Source organism: Lonchura striata, chromosome 3 (assembly GCF_046129695.1).
Source record: "Lonchura striata isolate bLonStr1 chromosome 3, bLonStr1.mat, whole genome shotgun sequence".
NCBI classification, from domain to species: domain Eukaryota; kingdom Metazoa; phylum Chordata; class Aves; order Passeriformes; family Estrildidae; genus Lonchura; species Lonchura striata.
This window is the reverse complement of record NC_134605.1, coordinates 3,399,877-3,418,953: the sequence shown is the minus strand read 5'-3', so window position 1 is coordinate 3,418,953 and position 19,077 is coordinate 3,399,877. Positions and strand designations below refer to the sequence as shown.

General features: G+C 36.7%; 1 protein-coding gene across 4 annotated transcripts in view; it reads right to left on the bottom strand.

Moving 5' to 3' along the window:
- Nucleotides 1-19,077, bottom strand: part of KIF16B (kinesin family member 16B) — a 137,866-nt gene that overhangs the window by 87,193 nt on the left and 31,596 nt on the right. For all 4 annotated transcript variants that reach the window (XM_031504221.2, XM_077781849.1, XM_077781850.1 and 1 more), the window contains 3 exons: nucleotides 18,448-18,623; nucleotides 16,528-16,593; nucleotides 12,568-12,627 (listed from right to left, as the gene is read on the bottom strand). In XM_031504221.2, the coding sequence (XP_031360081.2) occupies nucleotides 12,568-12,627; nucleotides 16,528-16,593; nucleotides 18,448-18,623 (302 nt within the window). The remainder of the gene's footprint in view (nucleotides 1-12,567; nucleotides 12,628-16,527; nucleotides 16,594-18,447; nucleotides 18,624-19,077) is intronic.

Here is a 19,077-nt window from a genome sequence, read left to right as displayed (position 1 = left end):
AATTATGTTTTCTGTATTTGCATAAGGGCAAAAATTGCAGACATAGAAATGATATTCATGGATGAACTATTACTAGACCAGAAGCTGCCTGAAACCACAAGTCTTTCGCTGAAAAAGTTCCTGCAAAACAATGAGACTTCTTTAACAGAGGAGGAACTTGTGCTTGGGAAAAGAAAAAAGCAAGTGTCCCACAGAACAATACACATAGACACCTAAAATATCTTCAAGCACTAACTGATACTTCAGTACCTAAAACAGGGATAACCTGAAACACTAGCCCATTACCCTCTAACAAATAAAACTGAATCTGCACTCTCTTTAACAAGATTCTTACTGGATGATAATCACAGCTGAGAAAATATTTTTATGTCCTTCTGGGAAGATTGTACTGGAAAGAGAAGGATATTAAGTTACATTAGTTTGTCAGGGTTCAGTATACTCTATCTCAGTAACATTTTCATACTCAGAGGGAAAAATATGTAAGTATACCAGAAGAAAAAATCCTGCATAATAAAGTAATCTTTCTATGGACCAACTGGGAAAACCTGCAAGAGTCAGAAAAAATATCTGGAAACAGAGGCATGTTCAGAGTGTTGCAAAATGTGGAATGTGTAAAATTTTCGCAAGAAAGCGTGTCCTTTAATGTTAAATCTTTGTTACACTTTCATGTCTAATCAACAAGAAGGGAAATTCCACCTGTAAATCAGAGAGCAGCACACAAGTGGTGTCCAGGTGTTAGAAAAACAAAGTTCTCACTGGTAAAATTGCCTAGTTAAGGTTTAGGGCTGGACATGCTTCAGTGATCTCAGACCTAGGAGGAAGTTATCAAACCTTGGGAACAGGGATGTACCACTTATAGTGGGCCCAGAGAATGCAAAATTTATGGGTCACAAGGACATATGGCAGAAATTCCAAGATAAGAAAGAAAATAAACCAACTCACCAACTGTGCTGAAATCAGCTTCGACTGGGTAAAAGCTGATTTGGCAGGGGCAGATCACAATCACCAACCCTAGAAATCCACAGACCCAAAAGAAGAGAAAGCCTGAGCATACAGACCAGTTCACATGGGAAGAGAGACAATCATTAACCAACAGAAGAGGGAATACCAATTAATAGGAGAACTAGGTGACTTGTAGCCAATGTACACTAATTCCTTTGTTTGTTAAAATGTATAATAAATAGCAACAAGTTCTGACAGCTGCTGTGCTTGATTTGTGGAATACCACCAGGGTTGTTCAACTCTGAAATAAATGTTCCATGTCTCTAGTGTGCAATTACTGGTTTGTTGCACACCAGGTAGTGCATCTGATTTTTGTGGACAAGAGCTTTTCATGCTTGCACTGAGGGTTTAAACTACCAAAGGCTGAAGAGATGGAACAGACCCAGCCCTTACTTTTGAATGCTGCATTGCCATCAGAAGACAGACACTTCATCAATAGTTCTCTAGACAACTAGCATATACATAGTAACCTCCCAATATAAGAAAATACTGGATGCCAAGAAACACTAGAAATGCCAGCTACTGATAAGAAGGTTGAAAACGGAAAAAGATTTCTCTATGCATAATATTGCTTAAAGAACTAAAAGAGGAACAAGGACATTTTACTTCAAAGTATGAGAAAACATTTCATGAGGACAAGAGGAACAAGAGATAGAAGAGGAGTAAAAAAAAAGTATTTCAAGAGATGGAAATCTGGTTTGGGCTCACCAGTAATATTTCCTTAAAAGGTGAAGGAATAAGCACAACTGAGTATTTAGCTTGCTATGTTTTTGATGAAAACTGGTTACATGAACACCCTTCTTGTTCTATAGACTGGCTCCCTTAAAAAGACTTATGATAAACAGATCAGCTGTTTACAGATCAAAACACTAACAGCTGAAAAAAATTCAATAGTGTCTAATTCTGACCAACAATTCCAGGGTTAAAAAAAAGAAGTGTTCCAAAAAAACAACTCTGAAATGTCTGAGATTCTCACTGAAGTGACAGCCTACACATTAAAGTAGGAAAAGCTCTTTTGCTCTGTATTTTATCAGTGAAGCTGCTCCTCATCTTACTGGGTGTCTGTTTAAAAAACTTTAGTTTTTTATAAAGCTGCATATACAATATCAAATTTATACCCCATGTTTTATTTCAGTTTGACACAGACATGGCTTCTGGATATCAAAAAAAATTTTGAATCACTAGCTTCAAAACCACTGAAACTTTGAATCACTAGCTTCAGTACATGCTATTTGGGAGGCAATGCTAAGAGAGGAGAGGATATGGAACACACCATCAGTGGAGGTGGATGCTCTAGAACTTGTGCACATGCCAAAGTTATGTTTGGGTCTATCCCGGGATTTCAACAAAACATTTTTGAAAATTAAAAATAATGTTCTTCCTTTATAGGCAATAAATTATTTATATAGCCATCCATGAAAGGGGATATGGATTTCCTTGTGCATATAGATGTTGGGTGAGGCACAAAGTCTTACTGGGTCTTCTCCTTCTAGACAATGGAACAAGTATTAACACTGTACTATTGGCTGTACTGGTTTCAGTGCATTTAAAACAAAAAGTTTAGCAGAGGCAAGACATTTCATTCTTCTGAGACAAAGAAACTTCCACTATCCAAAACTACAAAGAAAACCACCACTGCAGAAGCTTCCTAAGCGGTTTTCTTCCATTTCCCAGAGCATTAGATCATAGCACCCTCATCAAGCAAGAGATGCCAATTAAAGAATCTGCAAAAAGCAAGATCAGAAAACTGCAGTTTTGCTGTGAGCAGCTTACTGTGAAAATGCAGGTGCTCCTGCAGCAGCCCATCAATAGCTCTCTGCAATGAACACCAGTCAAAAAGGCCACTGCAGAATGTAAAACTGCTTAAATGAGCAACTGCTAAGACACTGAAGCTAAAATTATGGAAAATGAGTGATGTAAAGAATAAGGAAATTACAGGAGCAGTTCTTAGTCTCATGAGGTCAGCTTAGCCTCTTCATTTTTCATTGTTTCTCTTTCCCTCTTGGAACAGATTGCCACATGCTCACTGCTGACATACAGCTGGCTACTAATACACAAAAACCCTACTATTACAGTGGCACCCCAAAGCACCTCTACATTTAATGTCCTGCAAGGATTTATATAAGAAGCCTTAGCACAACCAAACTTATTTTTCAAGAAATTTGGCCTTCATTCCTGGAATGCCAACAACCAACTTAAGCTGAAATGCCTGCTCCTTAACACTTCAGACTTTTTTTTTTTTTACAGAGAGAGCTACTTCTGACATCTGAGAAAAATCCCCTGAATAGAGCTGCAGGATTTGGCTAATTGTAAGCAGAGGTTCTTATTTTGGCTTTCTGGACACTAGTATCTAAAATCCTGTTTTCCAGTGGCTTATAAAACTTAACCCATCAAAGCTTCTATTTTCCATGCTGCAGTATCTGCTGGAGGCTGGTTCCTGCCCCCACTAGCCTGATCTGAGGGAAAGCTACTTCTGTTTCATGAAATAAGGCACCCAGAGCAAATTTGGTTTGTCCCAAGTGAAGGAGGCTTCAGAGTCTCCTGTGTGGGCACATTGAGGACACACCAGCCACAAAGGGCAAGTAAAAAATAATAAATCTGCATATAGCATATAGCAGATTTATTGACTTTTGGGGCAGAGAACAAGCCTTTTCTTGCCATTATGCCTCCTGGCTAGGAGACAGCTCCTCCACCCTCAGTATTCTTCATGCTGTTAGCTAAAAAGGGGAAAAGGCCTGGCTGGAAGACAAAGAGACAAGCTATTTTCATTCATCTCTTCTTCCATATGCCTTACAAAACAGCCTTTAATTACATGCTAACATATTTTCTACAGGACCTGTAAATAATTTATTTCATAGACTTTATTCTGGGAATGAATCAAGAAAGCAGTGGACTATTATCTACAGGACTTCTACCTCATTTGTTGCTAAAGCTGGATGATAAATGAATCAGGGAATTATAGAGAGGTAAAAAAACCCTAGGCTCATAGCAACTACATTTATTAATTTTAAAAGCTATTTTGATATTTTTTTGCATGTTTCTAGGGCAATGGGAGAATTAAGTGTTTCACTTATCTAGAGTTCTGTTTACTGTTTACCTAGGTAATATTCATCTCTAATTCTATAGAGATTAATCTAAAGAAATTAATTTAAATTTGTGGATTCCTTCCTGTGGATCAACATGCAACCTGTGCTATTGAACAGAACTGGAGGAGGAAGAAGGACTATGCATACCAGCAAGCAACAACCACCAAGGATTAAAAACAGACTTCAGGACTAGCAACACAACAGTGAAGACTTTTGCAGAGGAATAGTCAGTTATATGGACATTCCTGACATGTGCCACAGCCACAGTCTGTGCTGCCACCTGTGCTTAAGACTGTGAGCCAAGGCTAATGGGCAGCTGCCATTTAAGATGCAAAGTCAAATGCACAAAAGTAGCATGCACTCAAAGGTATCAGAATCACACAGCAATAAACTCCTAAATATACTACTAAAACCATCAGCAGAATAAAATGGTTCCAGCATTTCATATCACGTTGTCATTAGTAACAGCTTGTTTGTGAGGCAGATATAAATCTGGGGTTCATCTAAACTGTTGATGTTAGAATGCTTCTTTTCCATCCCATAGCCAAATCCAAAGAGAAATTTACATTTTTTCTCTCTCTTAATACTTCTCTGCTGATCCTTTGGGAGAAACAGTTTTTAGGATATATTTCTTCTTCTTTCAGGAGCTTCCACTTATTTCAATTTAGACCACCTTCCTGGTAAAAGATAATTAATAGGAAAGCAGAACAAATGCCCAGGAGGAATTGTTGAACAAGTGGCATCTGAACTGTAGAAAGGATTTCAAAAGCAACCCATTCTGGCTCCCTTTCATTTGAAAACCACCTACAAGCTCTAGTGATCCATTAAGCTAAGCATGGCCTGAATAATCTATAAATGCAGGGCCACACTTGGAAGGAGTGAGAAGCACAACTATAATCCCCAGTTGTGCTTCTGTTATGGCTTAGCTGGTGAAAAGTGAAAAAAACAGTTTAAAATTGAAACAAAAAACAATCAGTAGCCGTAGGCATCTCTTGATCACAACGTTCTAGCAGAAACTGAAAGTTAAAAGTGGTCAGTCCACCACAAAGGCATCACAAGCAGCTATAGCATCTGCAAGAGAAAAAGGAGATTTCTTCATCAGATGAACACAGGTGGCAGAAAGACTTGAAAGCAGACAATTATTCCTTTTGAAATCTACTTTTGATTGCTGCACTGAGCATTCCTCAGGTGGCTGGGACCCTTTCAATACTGCTTCTAATAGGAAAACAGCTACAGTAGATAAGTAGCACCAGTTCCCAGTTCAGCATTTTTTTCATGCTCTGACAACAGCAAGCCAAGGCTGAGACAGACAAACTTACCTAGTAATAATCATCACTTAATAATGATATCTGTTTAGTCATGAGGTATGAAAATACAATGTTTCTTTAAGGTAAAACAAATCATATTTGGATAATCTCTGTCCAAACCCAAATTCCAAAGGAGAAATCTTCTGACCAGACTAGATCATGTATGAAGTACAACCACTGCTTGTAACTGCTACACTTGGGATATAAATATATAATGCACAAGGCTAGGTATAATAAAACAAATCCTAATACTACTGAGAGCTAAATTTGATATTACTCATCATTGCTCAGCTGTGGGTAGATAATGTAAAAGGACCAAGAACAGTAAACACTCCCTTGTCAGAGAACTTTCTTAAAAATGATGAAGAAAACCAAACTTATTAAATTTTCATGTACTGAAGCTCAATTATAAATCTACAGAAGTGATTAATCAAGAGAAAAATGTTAGAAGAAGCAGTTATAAATAAGAACTGCATATCATTGCCACTGGTGTTTCAACTGCAATATCCAGTGAAAGTAATTAGCAGAAGTGACCTGGTGAAGGACCTTTGTGCCCAAAATCCTGTTTGCCTTCTCCACTGCATTACCTGAGAAAATAAAAGATACTGCCTCTCTCAGAAACTGATCTTTTACATCTCTTAAAATATCAAGGATATAAATTTAAGAAAATAAATGTATTTTAAAGGCGCCAGCTAAATTTCTCAAGCATTCTAGATATACTGTCAGTTGAAAAAGAAGGTTGAAAAATGCACTGAAAAATAATTGCAATAAATCTTAATGTACATAATCACTTTGCAGTGCATTACAACTGTGAATTGTTATTTAGAAGTGATTTTGTCAGAACAGTTACTCAGGTTCTTCAGGACTTGCTCCTAAAGCAATGTTTTGGCATTCTCATAAACTTATTTTAGTGGATGAAAACAGCAATGAAATTCAAGATACTGCAAATCATTTTCCCTTCAAATATCTGAATTAAATCCAAATTAAGCATGCAGAAGAATTTGATTACTGTATCTGCAGTGACATCTAGTGCAAGAAATCAAAACCACAGTCAAACAGGCTTCTCTAAGAAAAGATGCTATTTTCATTAATTGAGTGATTACTGACCAAGATAAACAAGAATAATTAACATCAGCCCTCTTGAAACTTTCATAATATCTCTTCCTCTGCACAGCACTCACAAGCCAGCTGAAAGCAATTCTATCAAACATAATACGTTAATAGGAGACTACATAATACATTAATAAGGCATTTTTCTTTTTCATACAAATTCATGTATTACCTAATTGCTGGTGGAAAAATAATTGTTAAGAAAGCTAATATCCCTAGGAACAGAGCTGCTACTCTATTCTATGAACCTTTCCAACAGAAAACAAATTCAGCAGCAACATCTGACTTAAATTCTTTCTGCCAGCTCCATTGCTGTGTAATCCTGTGTTAATTTTGCAGAGATTTTTAAACATCTTAAAAATTCAAGCAGGTGACATAGCTTTTAGAAAGGAAACAAAAACTGGAAACATGCAATAAGGGTTTTCTGATACAAACATATGAAAAAAAGTTATAAAATATTAAATAAGGTTTGTTCAAGTTGAAGTAGAGATGAAATTCTCCCTTTAGAAATAGACAGATATGCTTCAAACACTGCCAACAACAGACAGTATAAGCAACACCAATATGTCTAACAAGTTTACAAAAATTATTCACTTACTGAAGTAGAAAAAGCCTTAGAAACATTCCTGTCAAATTCCTGCCAAATTAGAAATTTGCTGAAATAAAAAAAGCCTTATTTATTTACTTTTATTTACTGAAATATTTTACTTAATTTACTGAAATCTACTGACATTTAATTTCAGTAATTTTATTTACTGAAATAAAAAAAGCCTTAGAAATTCCTGCCAAACATACAAATAAATACATATGCCAAAGCTGCAAATACACATCAGTCTTATAACACCATTTTCTTCATCTGACCTGTAAATACAGCCAATTTTAGAACCTGTTCTCCACAGGTATGTGTGCAGAGATCTTGAAAATTCACATGCACTTCTTAAGGGCAGGAATAAAGTCTATTTACTTTTTAGAAGTCCTAGAGTTTGTTTTTTAGGAGCACAAGAGGCTCTATAACTCCTTTCCCCTGCTGCCATCAAAAGTGGAAGGAGCCACTGGCATTTTAGGTGAAAGCAGAAGGTGCTAATTGAGAGCACTTCTCACCTGAGGACTGAGCTTGTTAAAGCAATATGAAAGAATAAAGGGAAAATAATGCTCATCAAAGGGCAACATACTGGAGTAGAACACAAATGAGAAGAGGAAAACCAGACAAGTGGGTCACAGTTAATAGGTAGTAACAACAAGGCATAAAAGAGCAAAATTGTGATGTATGCCCAGCAGTTCAGGCAGAAAAACTCAGACAATAGTGTTTTAATACCATTCAGCAAATGTGGTTTCAAGATTAGCTGGCTATGAAAATAAATGTAGACAAATGCGACATTTATATAGAACACAACAAACTGCTCTTGACAGAGCTCACTATGGGATGCAAGCCACCATGGAAAGCAAATTGTTAAAATAAAATATATTTGCTTGTGTCACCCTAATCTATACCTCATAATGAGCAACACAGCTGCTCTGTGTCTTTGCTGCATATAGTCTTTGCTGCATATAGTGTCTCCTAGTGTCTTTGCTGCATATAGTCAAGGTTCCCAAAGAAAGAAAATTCCCCTGCTTAGATGATTATGCCACCAAAATTTGTATTAATCTGTATTTATTCATCATGGTAAGTCAAGGCTATATCCTTTTCCCCAAAAAAAGGCATGATATAAACAAACAGTAGATGTTAATGCTTGAAGATAAGCAGTTTATCTAGAGTTTTCTTCCTCATGTATTAACAACCATTGTTAAGACATAAATATGCACTATTAAGCAGTAGTCAACCAAACAGCACAAAAAAAGAAAAAGAATAATCAAATAAATCTTCAACAGTGTTCAGTAACATATCTGCAAAGCATGTGGGAAAGTGCTGCAGCAGAATTATTGATGCAAGTGAGGTGGTGTCACTAAATCCAACAGGATAAAGCCAGCTGAAGTAGTGATTAGTTAAACTATTGATCACACAAATTAAACACACGCACAAAAAAATCCCTTCTTTAATAGACTCTGATGATAGATCCCTCTACATCCTCTGATATTGGCTGACCACCAACACACAAAGCTAATGACATGGTCAGAATCAAACAACAGGATAAGCAAATAAAAGGGAACTTTAAATCTCCTTCAAACTGAAAATAATTTTGAAAGAGCATTTAAATACCTTTACACTAGCTATAAATGACATACAATAAAAAGCCAACAGCTCAAAGTCATACCAATTTCTACACAAACAGAAAATGGGAAAGAATTTTAAAAGAAAGTTGGGAGGAAAATCCAGCAGAGAATTATATAAAGGAGCACACATTTTAAAAAGATTCTTCTATAAGCTGCTAAAGGTTAGAGAAAAAAATTGAAACGCACAAAGCATGACAAAAAAAGGTGACATTAAATAAAAAAGATCTCTAGGAGAATGACAACATATACAGTCAAACAAAGCAGCCACATCAAAAGAAGTTTCGTACCAATTCATTAAATTACCAGTTGAGAGAAAAAAATCAAAAGTTGGATAGGTTACCCTAACATCTTAGATCCCACGATTGATCTTTAGCAGAACAGTACAAAAAGGACTAAACTAAGGAAAAAAGCAAACAGGATTTCCTCCCTCCTCCTCTTCTTTTTGGGAATGTATATGAAAGAACATTAGAAGAAGGCAAAAAAAAAATCACACAAAAATCCAATGAGCTTGGATGAAAGCTAAATGCTTCAGTTAAGTGCTGAGGTTGCAAGACATCTGAAGACAGAGAAGCAATGTAAAGCAACACAGTTCTTTAAGGTGCAATCCTTTGGTGATATTTAAAGAAATAACCCAAAGCCTGTGGACTTTAAACCAAACACTATCACTTTGGGTTCTGATGCAGTATTTCACCCAATGGTGAAGCATCATCCACATATTTATTAAATTTATTAAGCATTCAAATAAATTTGCTTTTATTAAAAACAAGGACAGGTGACAGTCATTCTAAGTAAGGTTAGACTGTCAGTTTGCATTACAGTGAGAAGATCAAGGATGAAAACAAACATCACTACTAGATACAACATTGGCACTTCAGGCAGATCAACACCAAGAACCTGCCACGCTACACAACAAAGAATCCTTCATATGGAATCAGCACAAATTTAAGCCCTGATGAATGCAGTGTCCTAAGCTTGGAATGCAGAAGATGAGAAGATTTGGGCTTTAGGTGTGAGTTGACAACAATTCAGACTCCAGAGGAAGCCACCCACAGTCACCCTCCAAAAGGACTCTTCCAAAAGCACAAAGGAAAAAGAACTCACTATCAGTGCTACCACCAGCAGCCCAAGATATGTCCAATCTATCATCAACAGGATGAAAGATTGTACAAGATGTTCAGAGCTGATAGTTGCATTCAGCCACTGCACACTATGCCAAATCCAAAACTCACAACATTTGCAGATAGGATAGTTCAACATACTCAGATGGAAAAAAGTAACTTCAGGTTAACTATGCACAAATGTCAAAGGGGAGAAAAGCCACCAACAGAAATAAAGAAGAACACTGGGATGCACATGTCAGATGCACATATGGTACAGTGCTGACTAAAAAAATTGAATTTTAAGCTGTCAAATACTTTTTATCAAAAACCTGCCTTCACATGGATTTTTCTGTTCCTTAGTACTTTCTAGATGGAGAGTATTTTCCATTCTCTATGAATTGTTTTCAAGGTAGCATTTAGATGCTGCTGGTCTAATTTTAAACAAGGTCAAAAATAACTGACAAGGGTAAAAAAAATTGAGAAACCTCTCCCTTGCAAAACACCATTTATTTGTCAGGCATCTTTGCCTGATGAAAGCACTGTATTCATTGAAAGCCAGGTAACTTTTTCCAGCAATTATCTGTTGATCTAGTGGAAGACACCAGCATGCCCTGTGATTCTTACTTGTATTTTACAAGGCATATGCAAAATCCTCTCAATTATTTTGGATTTAAACATGAACAGATTTTCCCATCAGCCTGTGAGATCAATTCAAAATCATGTGAACTTTAATATTTAGAACTTAGTACAAAAAAGCCTAACTACATAGAATAAAGTAGGGAATCCCATTCAGCTACAAATAAGTGTACTTGCATCTTGTAGGCATATGCCTAAAAGATTTAGAACAAAAAGAGTTAGAAACTAAAAAGCAAATGGTTTTTAATTCTCCAAGCCTTTTGCAGATCAGGAATTGGAAGGCACCAACTATCTCTGGATAGCAAAGCCAGGAAAGAAGGTTTTAAATATAACACAAACATGAAGTTCTAAGTACCTTAATGAAAAATTTCCTGAAAGTTACTGAATTATGGCATGGGGAAAGTAGCAGATGTGACCTCAGTGATGTGGACATACAAAGACAGTCTCACTTCTCATAGTGCCAAGCCAATCTGTTTTTACAAATTACAATGTGTACAGTGTCTGTGTGCAAGGGAGGGACGTAAATGACAAAACAAAAACCCCAGTGAACTCACAGATAATCCATAACAAAAAGCACCACTGCTCTCTGAAGTTTAAAATCTGCTTTCTGGTGACTCAGCCTGGCAAACTTCCAAAAAGCTCTTTCCCACTCATATGCTGTCAGTGATTTCATGAATCATTAAACAAGAAGTGAATAAAAATATGGATCACTTTAGTGAAATAGTGTAAAATAGAACAGTACAACTAAGAAATCTTTTGCAGATTTTCAGGTGTTTGGGTGACAAAGTTTAATCAACTAACTTTAACCCAGAAGTGGAATATAAGGCATATTCATACACTCAAATATCATCCTATGAGAGTGCAGTTCATACCGAAGCTGCAAGAATCATGCTAAGAAAGGTCAGTACTAGAAAATCAGAAATTACAGCTTCTGTGTTTAAGTTCTTTAGACTCACATATTTAACAAATGCAGCTTTCCCTTGTTTATATGTATTGTTCAGTTAACACCTCCATTGATTCTATATTTTATGTGCATGAATCAGTGCATTTCCAACATAGAGCTTTCAAAACTTCCCATCTGCAACATAATGTTCACTTCCACAATTGACCAAAATTCACAAATGCTGCATGTGACAATGGACTTCCAAATCTACACGTGAATAAAGAGAGAATTAACAATGTTTTATGTATGTATAGATGCTTCAAAAAAAAACCAAAATAACATAAAGATGTAGCCAAAACATCTCTGATGAGTATGAAATTGATAATTCCCAGTTCACTGTCTAGACAGACATTAAACAGTCCATTCTGTCAAGCCAACTGGTAAGTAGTTACCAACCCTGCTCCATTCTCTGTGCTATACATTCTTCACAGAGCCATTCAACTCATGTGGAAGTCAGATGAAAGTGGTGGACTTGAAGAAAAAATTTAAGAAACCAAAAAGTGATATAAGAAAAATCAAGTTTGAGATCAGCGATATGGAGAATTAAAGAATTACTTCTAAATGCTTGCTTGAATTGCACTACAAACAAGCTATGTTCAGCAAATCCTGAAAGCTTAAGCCTAATTTTCAAATTTTTTATTTAACAGAACAGTTAAAACAGCTGGCAACAAAAATATTAGTTAACATGTTAAAAAACAACTTGTGGGAATTATTACTCTGCATATGTGTGCATGCACATATGTGCTTGTACAAATGCATGGAATCATCAACTAGCCCATTAAAATATAACCTCAGCCAGCCACCTTAATGCACCAAATACCAATATAAAATTTCACCAGGACAATGGAAAATCCATATCTACTATGCACTGCATCCACTGAGATACCCAATGTGAGATAAGAAGTGATTATTCACAGGCCTTGTGATACCACAGAAATACCAAGGATATGAGGGATCCATTTGTCCCTGGCCCAGGCTTTCTGCATTTGTAATTCAATAAAACCATTCAACAATTTAAAGATTTGTTAGAGAGAAACTGTTTTGCAGTGTGGGGTCACTATGGTAAATAACACAAGGAGCCGAGCCAAAGAAGATTACTTAGAAAAGTTTGGTTTTTTGTAAGGAAAATACTCGGTCAAATGCCAAGAGGAAAAATTATTTATTTGCCTTACTTTCAGAATATCTTGAGTTTCATTCCATTTGTTAGTCCACTCTTTGGTCAGTTCTTGTACCTATGAAAGAAAACAAATTTTGAAGAAAATTACATCTCTTCCAAATTTCTTGATAAATGCATTCTCAAAGAAGTACTAAGTATCTGTGTAATTCTTTGTGAAGTTTAATACTTAAGCATTTAGAAGAGCACTGATGCTCCTGCAATAATTGCCATTTTTACAGTACTTCTCCCTCAATACACTTATTTACACATTTACAAAATTCTTATTTACACTGTAAGACAAAAGGAAAGTCTGGGATAATTAGTTTAAAAAACTGTCTACCTTTAAATAGTTTCATAAAGTGCTTTAATCCTACGAAGTTTACTGACACAGATTGTTCCCTTAGCTATAACAGGACAGCTCCTTTCCCATGGCACAGGTAGGCATGTTAAGGCAAAAATCCCCTCCAGAGGATGGCATGCAGAGGAGGAGGCAGAGCAGCAGGCTTCAGGAGAGAACCAGAGCAAAGTTTGCTGCAACTCAGCAACTACCCACTTCATTGTCATCTGCACACAAGTGAGAAGATGCTTGCACAGGCATTACAGACAGGGAGAGTGCTGGGTATAAAATCATTTAGGTTGGAAAAGATCATCACGTCCAACTGTTAACCCAGCACTGCCAAGCCCCTACTGAACCACATCCCTCTGAAGGGCCACATTTATAAGTCTTTTAAACATCTCTAGAGATGGTGAATCAATCATTTATCTGGGCAGCTTTTTCCAGTGCTTGATAACCCTTTCCATTAAGGAATTTTTTCTAATATCCAATCTAAACATCTCCTGATGCAACTTGAGGCCATTTCCTTTATTCCTATAGCTTTTTACCTGAGAGAAAACTGAGCCCCACATGGCTACAGCCTCCTTTCAGGTAGCTGGAGAAAGTGAGGGTACCCCTGAGCCTCCCTTTTCCAGGGTTAACAACCACAGCTCCCTCAGCCACTCCTCCCTCACTTGTGGTCCTACTTCTCCAGCTCTCACTGTCCCTCTCTGCACTCACTCCAGCACCTCAGGGCTCTTTTTGCAATGAGGGGACCAGAACTGAACACAGCACTCGAGGTATGGCCCCACCAGTGCCAAGCACAGGGGAAGAATCACTTCCCTGATCCTGCTGGCCACACTACTGCTGAAAGAATTAACCAATTTTTGAACCAATTTGCAACAGCTTTCAAAGCAAGCTAATACACAGGAAAGAATTAACACAGAATGATACAATAAAGAATGGAAGATTGCTACTCAGAGAAATGACAGTACCATTATACCAGATTCTTCTGGATGCTGTGAGTAATCCAAACTCAGGCCAGGTGCCACTGGCTTTCTTGGTTACCTGGGCATATGCTCACTCATGTTTAGCTGCTGTCACCCAGCACCCCCAGGTGCTTTTCTGGGGACACATTTCACATTTTGCTCCAGGCTGTGGTGCTGCCTGGTGCTGTGAGCCAAGGGCACACAACAACTGGGTTATTGAACCCAATGCCACTGGCTCCAGCCCATGGATCCAGCCTGGCCAGATCCCTCTGCAGAGCCTTCCTACCCTCCAGCAGATCAACACACCCACACACCTTAGTGCCATCTGTAACCTGGCTGAGGGTGCTCTTGTTCCCCTCGTCCAGATCATCCACAAAGACATTAAAAAGGACTAGCCCACATACTGAGCCCTGGGGAACACCACTGGTGACCGGCTGCCAACTGGATTTAACTCCACCATTTCTCTTGGTTCAGCCATCCACATATTTTTCTGAAACAATGCACCTGTGCAAGCCATGAAGAGACAGTTCCACCAAGAGAATGCTGTGGGAGACAGCGTCAAAGGCTTTCCTAATGTCCAGGTAAACAATATTCACAGCCTTTTCCTCACCCACAAACCAGGTCATCCTCTCCTAGAAAGAGATGATGTTGTTCAAGCAGGATCCACCTTTCCTAAGCCCATGCTGACGGGGCCTGATTCCCCTGGTTGCTCTTTCCATGTTGTGTGACTGGGCTCAAGGTGACCCAACTCCATGACCTTCCCCCAAACTGAGGTCAGGCCAACAGAAGGCTCAGGATTTGTCCCTCCTGTCCTGATCAAGCAGTTGTTCACCTCGTTACATAACTTTCATATAACACCATTGCACAAAGAAAGAATTCTGTGCAGTTGCTCCAAACATTTCCCCATTTGCCACCTGCAGCTATTTTTTTTGGTCTTTGCAGATTAGCTCCAAATTCATCCATGGCAGCTACAGAAACTTATCTCTACCTGCATCTCAAGATTTCAACAAAGACAAGTAAGCACACTTTTCAATGCATTACTGTAATTCCTAGTGTTGCTAACTGGAATGTTAGAACAAAATAAATTTCAAAAGATTAAAGAAAAACATGAAGGAAGTCTATCACAGCTCTATTCACCACATCAGAACAATTTGTATTGCTCAGAAACACTTCATTTCATTTTTAATTAAATCTTTTAAATGAAACATTTTTAAATTAAACTACTCCAAATTATTCCTATATAAGGAAAATCAACTCATTAAAGAAAGTCACCATATACTTGTCAGGCAATATAAATATGGTGATAAAGTCTTTAAATCCATACAAACAAATTAGTTATTACACTCATTCAATTATAAAAAAGCTATAACCACTGCAACATCTACCAAGAATTTTCAGTAATTACGTCTGTTGTAATTATCATGAATAGTAATCACATAACCTTTTAACAAGGCTGACAAAGGTAATAAAATACACTTGATAAACACCCCAGACAGCAGGGCCAACACTTCTGAGCACGACAAGCAATGGTTACTGTCAGAACATGAATAACTTATTCTAAATAGCCTACAGTCAGCAATTTACATTACTGAGCTACTCTTAGATAAAAGCTTTTTGTTTGTACTCAAAAAGACTAGGGATATAAATAAAACAGGATTTTCAAAGCAATACATAAACTTTCTAATTCTAAAGGTCAAAGCAGTACCACTGTAAACCCAACCATTTAAACCAGGTAAAGAGCTGTTTTTTCTTAAAGTTATCATATCTACATTTGATTGGCATCTTTTGGCAGTATTCAGAACTAAATATTTGCTGCCATGTATTTGAATAATTCCAAATATTTCCCTCTTGCCTCTTCCAAAGTATGACTTTTACTCTCTTTTTTTGAACCAATTTGCAACAGCTTTCAAAGCAAGCTAACACACAGGAAAGAATTAACAAAGAATGACACAATAAAGAATGAAAGATTGCTAGTCAGAGAAATGACAGTACCATTTTAGCTAGATTCTTCTGGATGCTGTGAGTTATCCAAACTGCCTGGAAATTATTTGCAGCCTCTACATTTGAAAAATCTTGGTGAGAAGCACACTGTGAAGTACACCTAGACCTAAGACCCTCCCTTGAAATGAGAGATAATTAGGCACTTCATATAGTTGTACACATCAGATTTAAACACTGAAATTTTCTAAAAACCTACCCCACACTGCAAGTTACAAAATACTTCAAAGCATAGAAGAGGAGACCATTCTCCCCATAATCTTTTGCTGATTTTTCTACACACTTAGTATTTTGTTACTGTGATTACTTGCTACTTCTTACAGTGATTTAAGTAGCTTTTCCCCCTCTAGTCTATTTACAAACATACTTTTTTAGTAAGGCAAGCTGGTCAGGGAACAAGTCTTTTCATTTCATTTTCATAAACAGAACTGCTACATAAATATAAAAGATGTATTTTGTTCTTAGTTGCAACGTTATATCAGTAGGATAAAAAAATTACTTATTCACACACCTACTTTTTTTTTTTTTTTTAAGCCTCAAGGCAATGCTACTGGTTGGAAAAAATTTAGTTATGCACTAAAAAAAAAAAAAGTCTTAACAATTACAACCACTCCTGCATGCAGACCACCTACCTTTCTTTGATGTTTAAAAACTGCTTTATGAAATTATAACTCACCCTTGCTTCATTCTGTTGAAGCTTTTCTTCCATACTTAAAGCTGTCGGAGAATCCAAGAGTGCAATCTAAAACCGTGAACAGTAAACATCAATTCAAAAAGAAAACAGTCACAATTTCTGGGAGAACCAAATGAAATACAATTGTTGAAGTTTTCTGAGTCTTTAGCATACTTTAATATATATAACTTGAACTTTAATATATATCACTTTATCTTATATTACTGTAAACAGAATAATCAAAATCCTATCAAGGCAGGTATTTCAAATACAAATTGGCTTGAGAATACTGTATTCACTCACTACATACAGATGGCCAGACACAGGGAACCCAGACACATTTATAACAAGTAACTCCTAATACAGCTTTCTTTATATTTCTAAAAAACATGAAATTTTGTTATGCATGAATACTTAACATTTTTTCTTTAGTATGTATACTGCTTTATCTTTAATAACTATATCTTAGCGTAACTGGCCTTAGAAGAGAAAAATTACTAAACAACACAAACACACAGGCAGTACTCATTGTATGTGACCTTCTACACTGAATCTAGAACCGTATTTTGGTAAACAGTATCTTCAGATCTACAGAAGCATTTGCAATACAGTGTTCTGGTGATACAAAAAAAACAGGAAATAAATTATACAGGGATTTATACTACTGTGGATACGTAATACACCACCTGCTGTTTTATCAAGCATCAGAAATTCAATAAACTTAAGTTCTCTATTGTCTCCCACACAGCCATCTACCACATCCTACCACTGAACCAGATTTATTTTGCAATAATCACTATTTTACAGCTTGAAACTAGGTCAAAGCATTCAAATTTCAAGGGGGTTCAAGGAACATCTACTATGCTAACTCTAAGTCAAAATATCATTTAAAAATAATTTGTTTTCCCCTCCTAAAGAATATGAAAAAAGCAGAAGTAATTCAACCCCATAAAGAGTTTTTAAACTGTTTGTAATGAAGCAGAGCTCTCTGCTTCAATCATGTACAACAGCCATTTCTGCTTCCAACAGTGGTTCCCATCCTGTTTTTCAGCAATTTTTTTATAATATGAAATCTAGCTGAAGTCTACCCTTCTACTAACAGTGGTCCATGATGAACTGACATTTCAACCTGTACAGACCATCTATAACAAAATTACATAGTTCCACAAATCTAAAGTAGTACTTCAGATACTTCCAAACTATATTTGCTCAAGTATGAAATCTAGCAGATCTGAATGGCATTTTGTAGAAGAGACAACTGGCCTGAACCAATTGGATATTCCTTATTGTTATTTTAGTTTGACCACCCTGGGAATACATGAGAAACTAAACTTAACTGAGCCTGTGCAGCGACTGTTTCCAGCAGATCACACTGATCAAACAAGAAAGAGAATCATGCAAAAGTGAAGCACAGCATTTTTGTTTTCTTACATTACTACTGAAAATATTTTTACATATTTAGAATGTTAGGTGCCTTCTAATGCACTGCACAGCCAAACACAAATAAAATGTATTGTTTAAATTAATTCATACTCTACATTTTTATATTTATGCATCATGAATACTTTAAACCTTCTACTTCTTTTGAGATACTATACAAAGTACCTCTTCAGTCCACCAGGATAGACCCAGAAGGTGTGCTCCTCTCAGCTTCCTTATGCTGTGTTGACTACCTGTTCCACAGTCCAGCTCAGATTTTATTATGAGAAACCTAAAAGCTTTGGGAAGACAATTTCCCCCCCCCTTATGTTAAAAGAGTTAATCTGCTGGCCATATGGAAAATTACTCCATCAGGAAACTAATATTCATTCGTAGCCTCACAGACCTTGTTTACTCAAATCAATATAATGAAAGATAATTACATTCTAGAAATAGATGCTATAACTCAAGGAAAATGACACATAAATTCCAAGTAAAGCTAACCTGATTCCCTTGAGCAAGCAGGGCTTTTAATCGGGCTATTTCAGCTCTCAGCTCACGGATCAGTTTGACGTTAGGATCCTCATTAATAGTAGGCTTGTTGATGATGTTTTTGGCTCTATTTGCATAGCGAAGTGTACTTAAAGTTTCTCCATAATTGACATCAGCAGGGGAAATAGCTAAGGACATGAAATCAGAAGCAGTTTATCTAGCATCATATTTTCATTTACTGAAGTTAGTTTATATTTCAAAGTATGGGTGAAGAGATAGAAATACATCATTTACCAGTATGGATACAATTTGTTCCAACTCTTCACCACTTTCATGTCACTATTACTTTGCATAAATAAACACTGTGTGAGATAAGTGTATTAGGGTAATCAGGTCTAACAACCAAGTGTTGCTAAGAAATCTTGCTGTCAATCTATTTAACATTTACATTTTCCTGGTAAACATAGATGTCCTATATGAATACTTCACAGGTTTTCTTGCAATTTTTTACAAGATCAGTCAGGAAAAGAGTCAGGAATATTTTTTAAGTACCAAAGTAATCACTGAAAAGAAAAAACATTTCAGGTAAAACACAGTAGGGAAATTAAACATTAAACCAAAAAATAACCAGACAGGAGAACC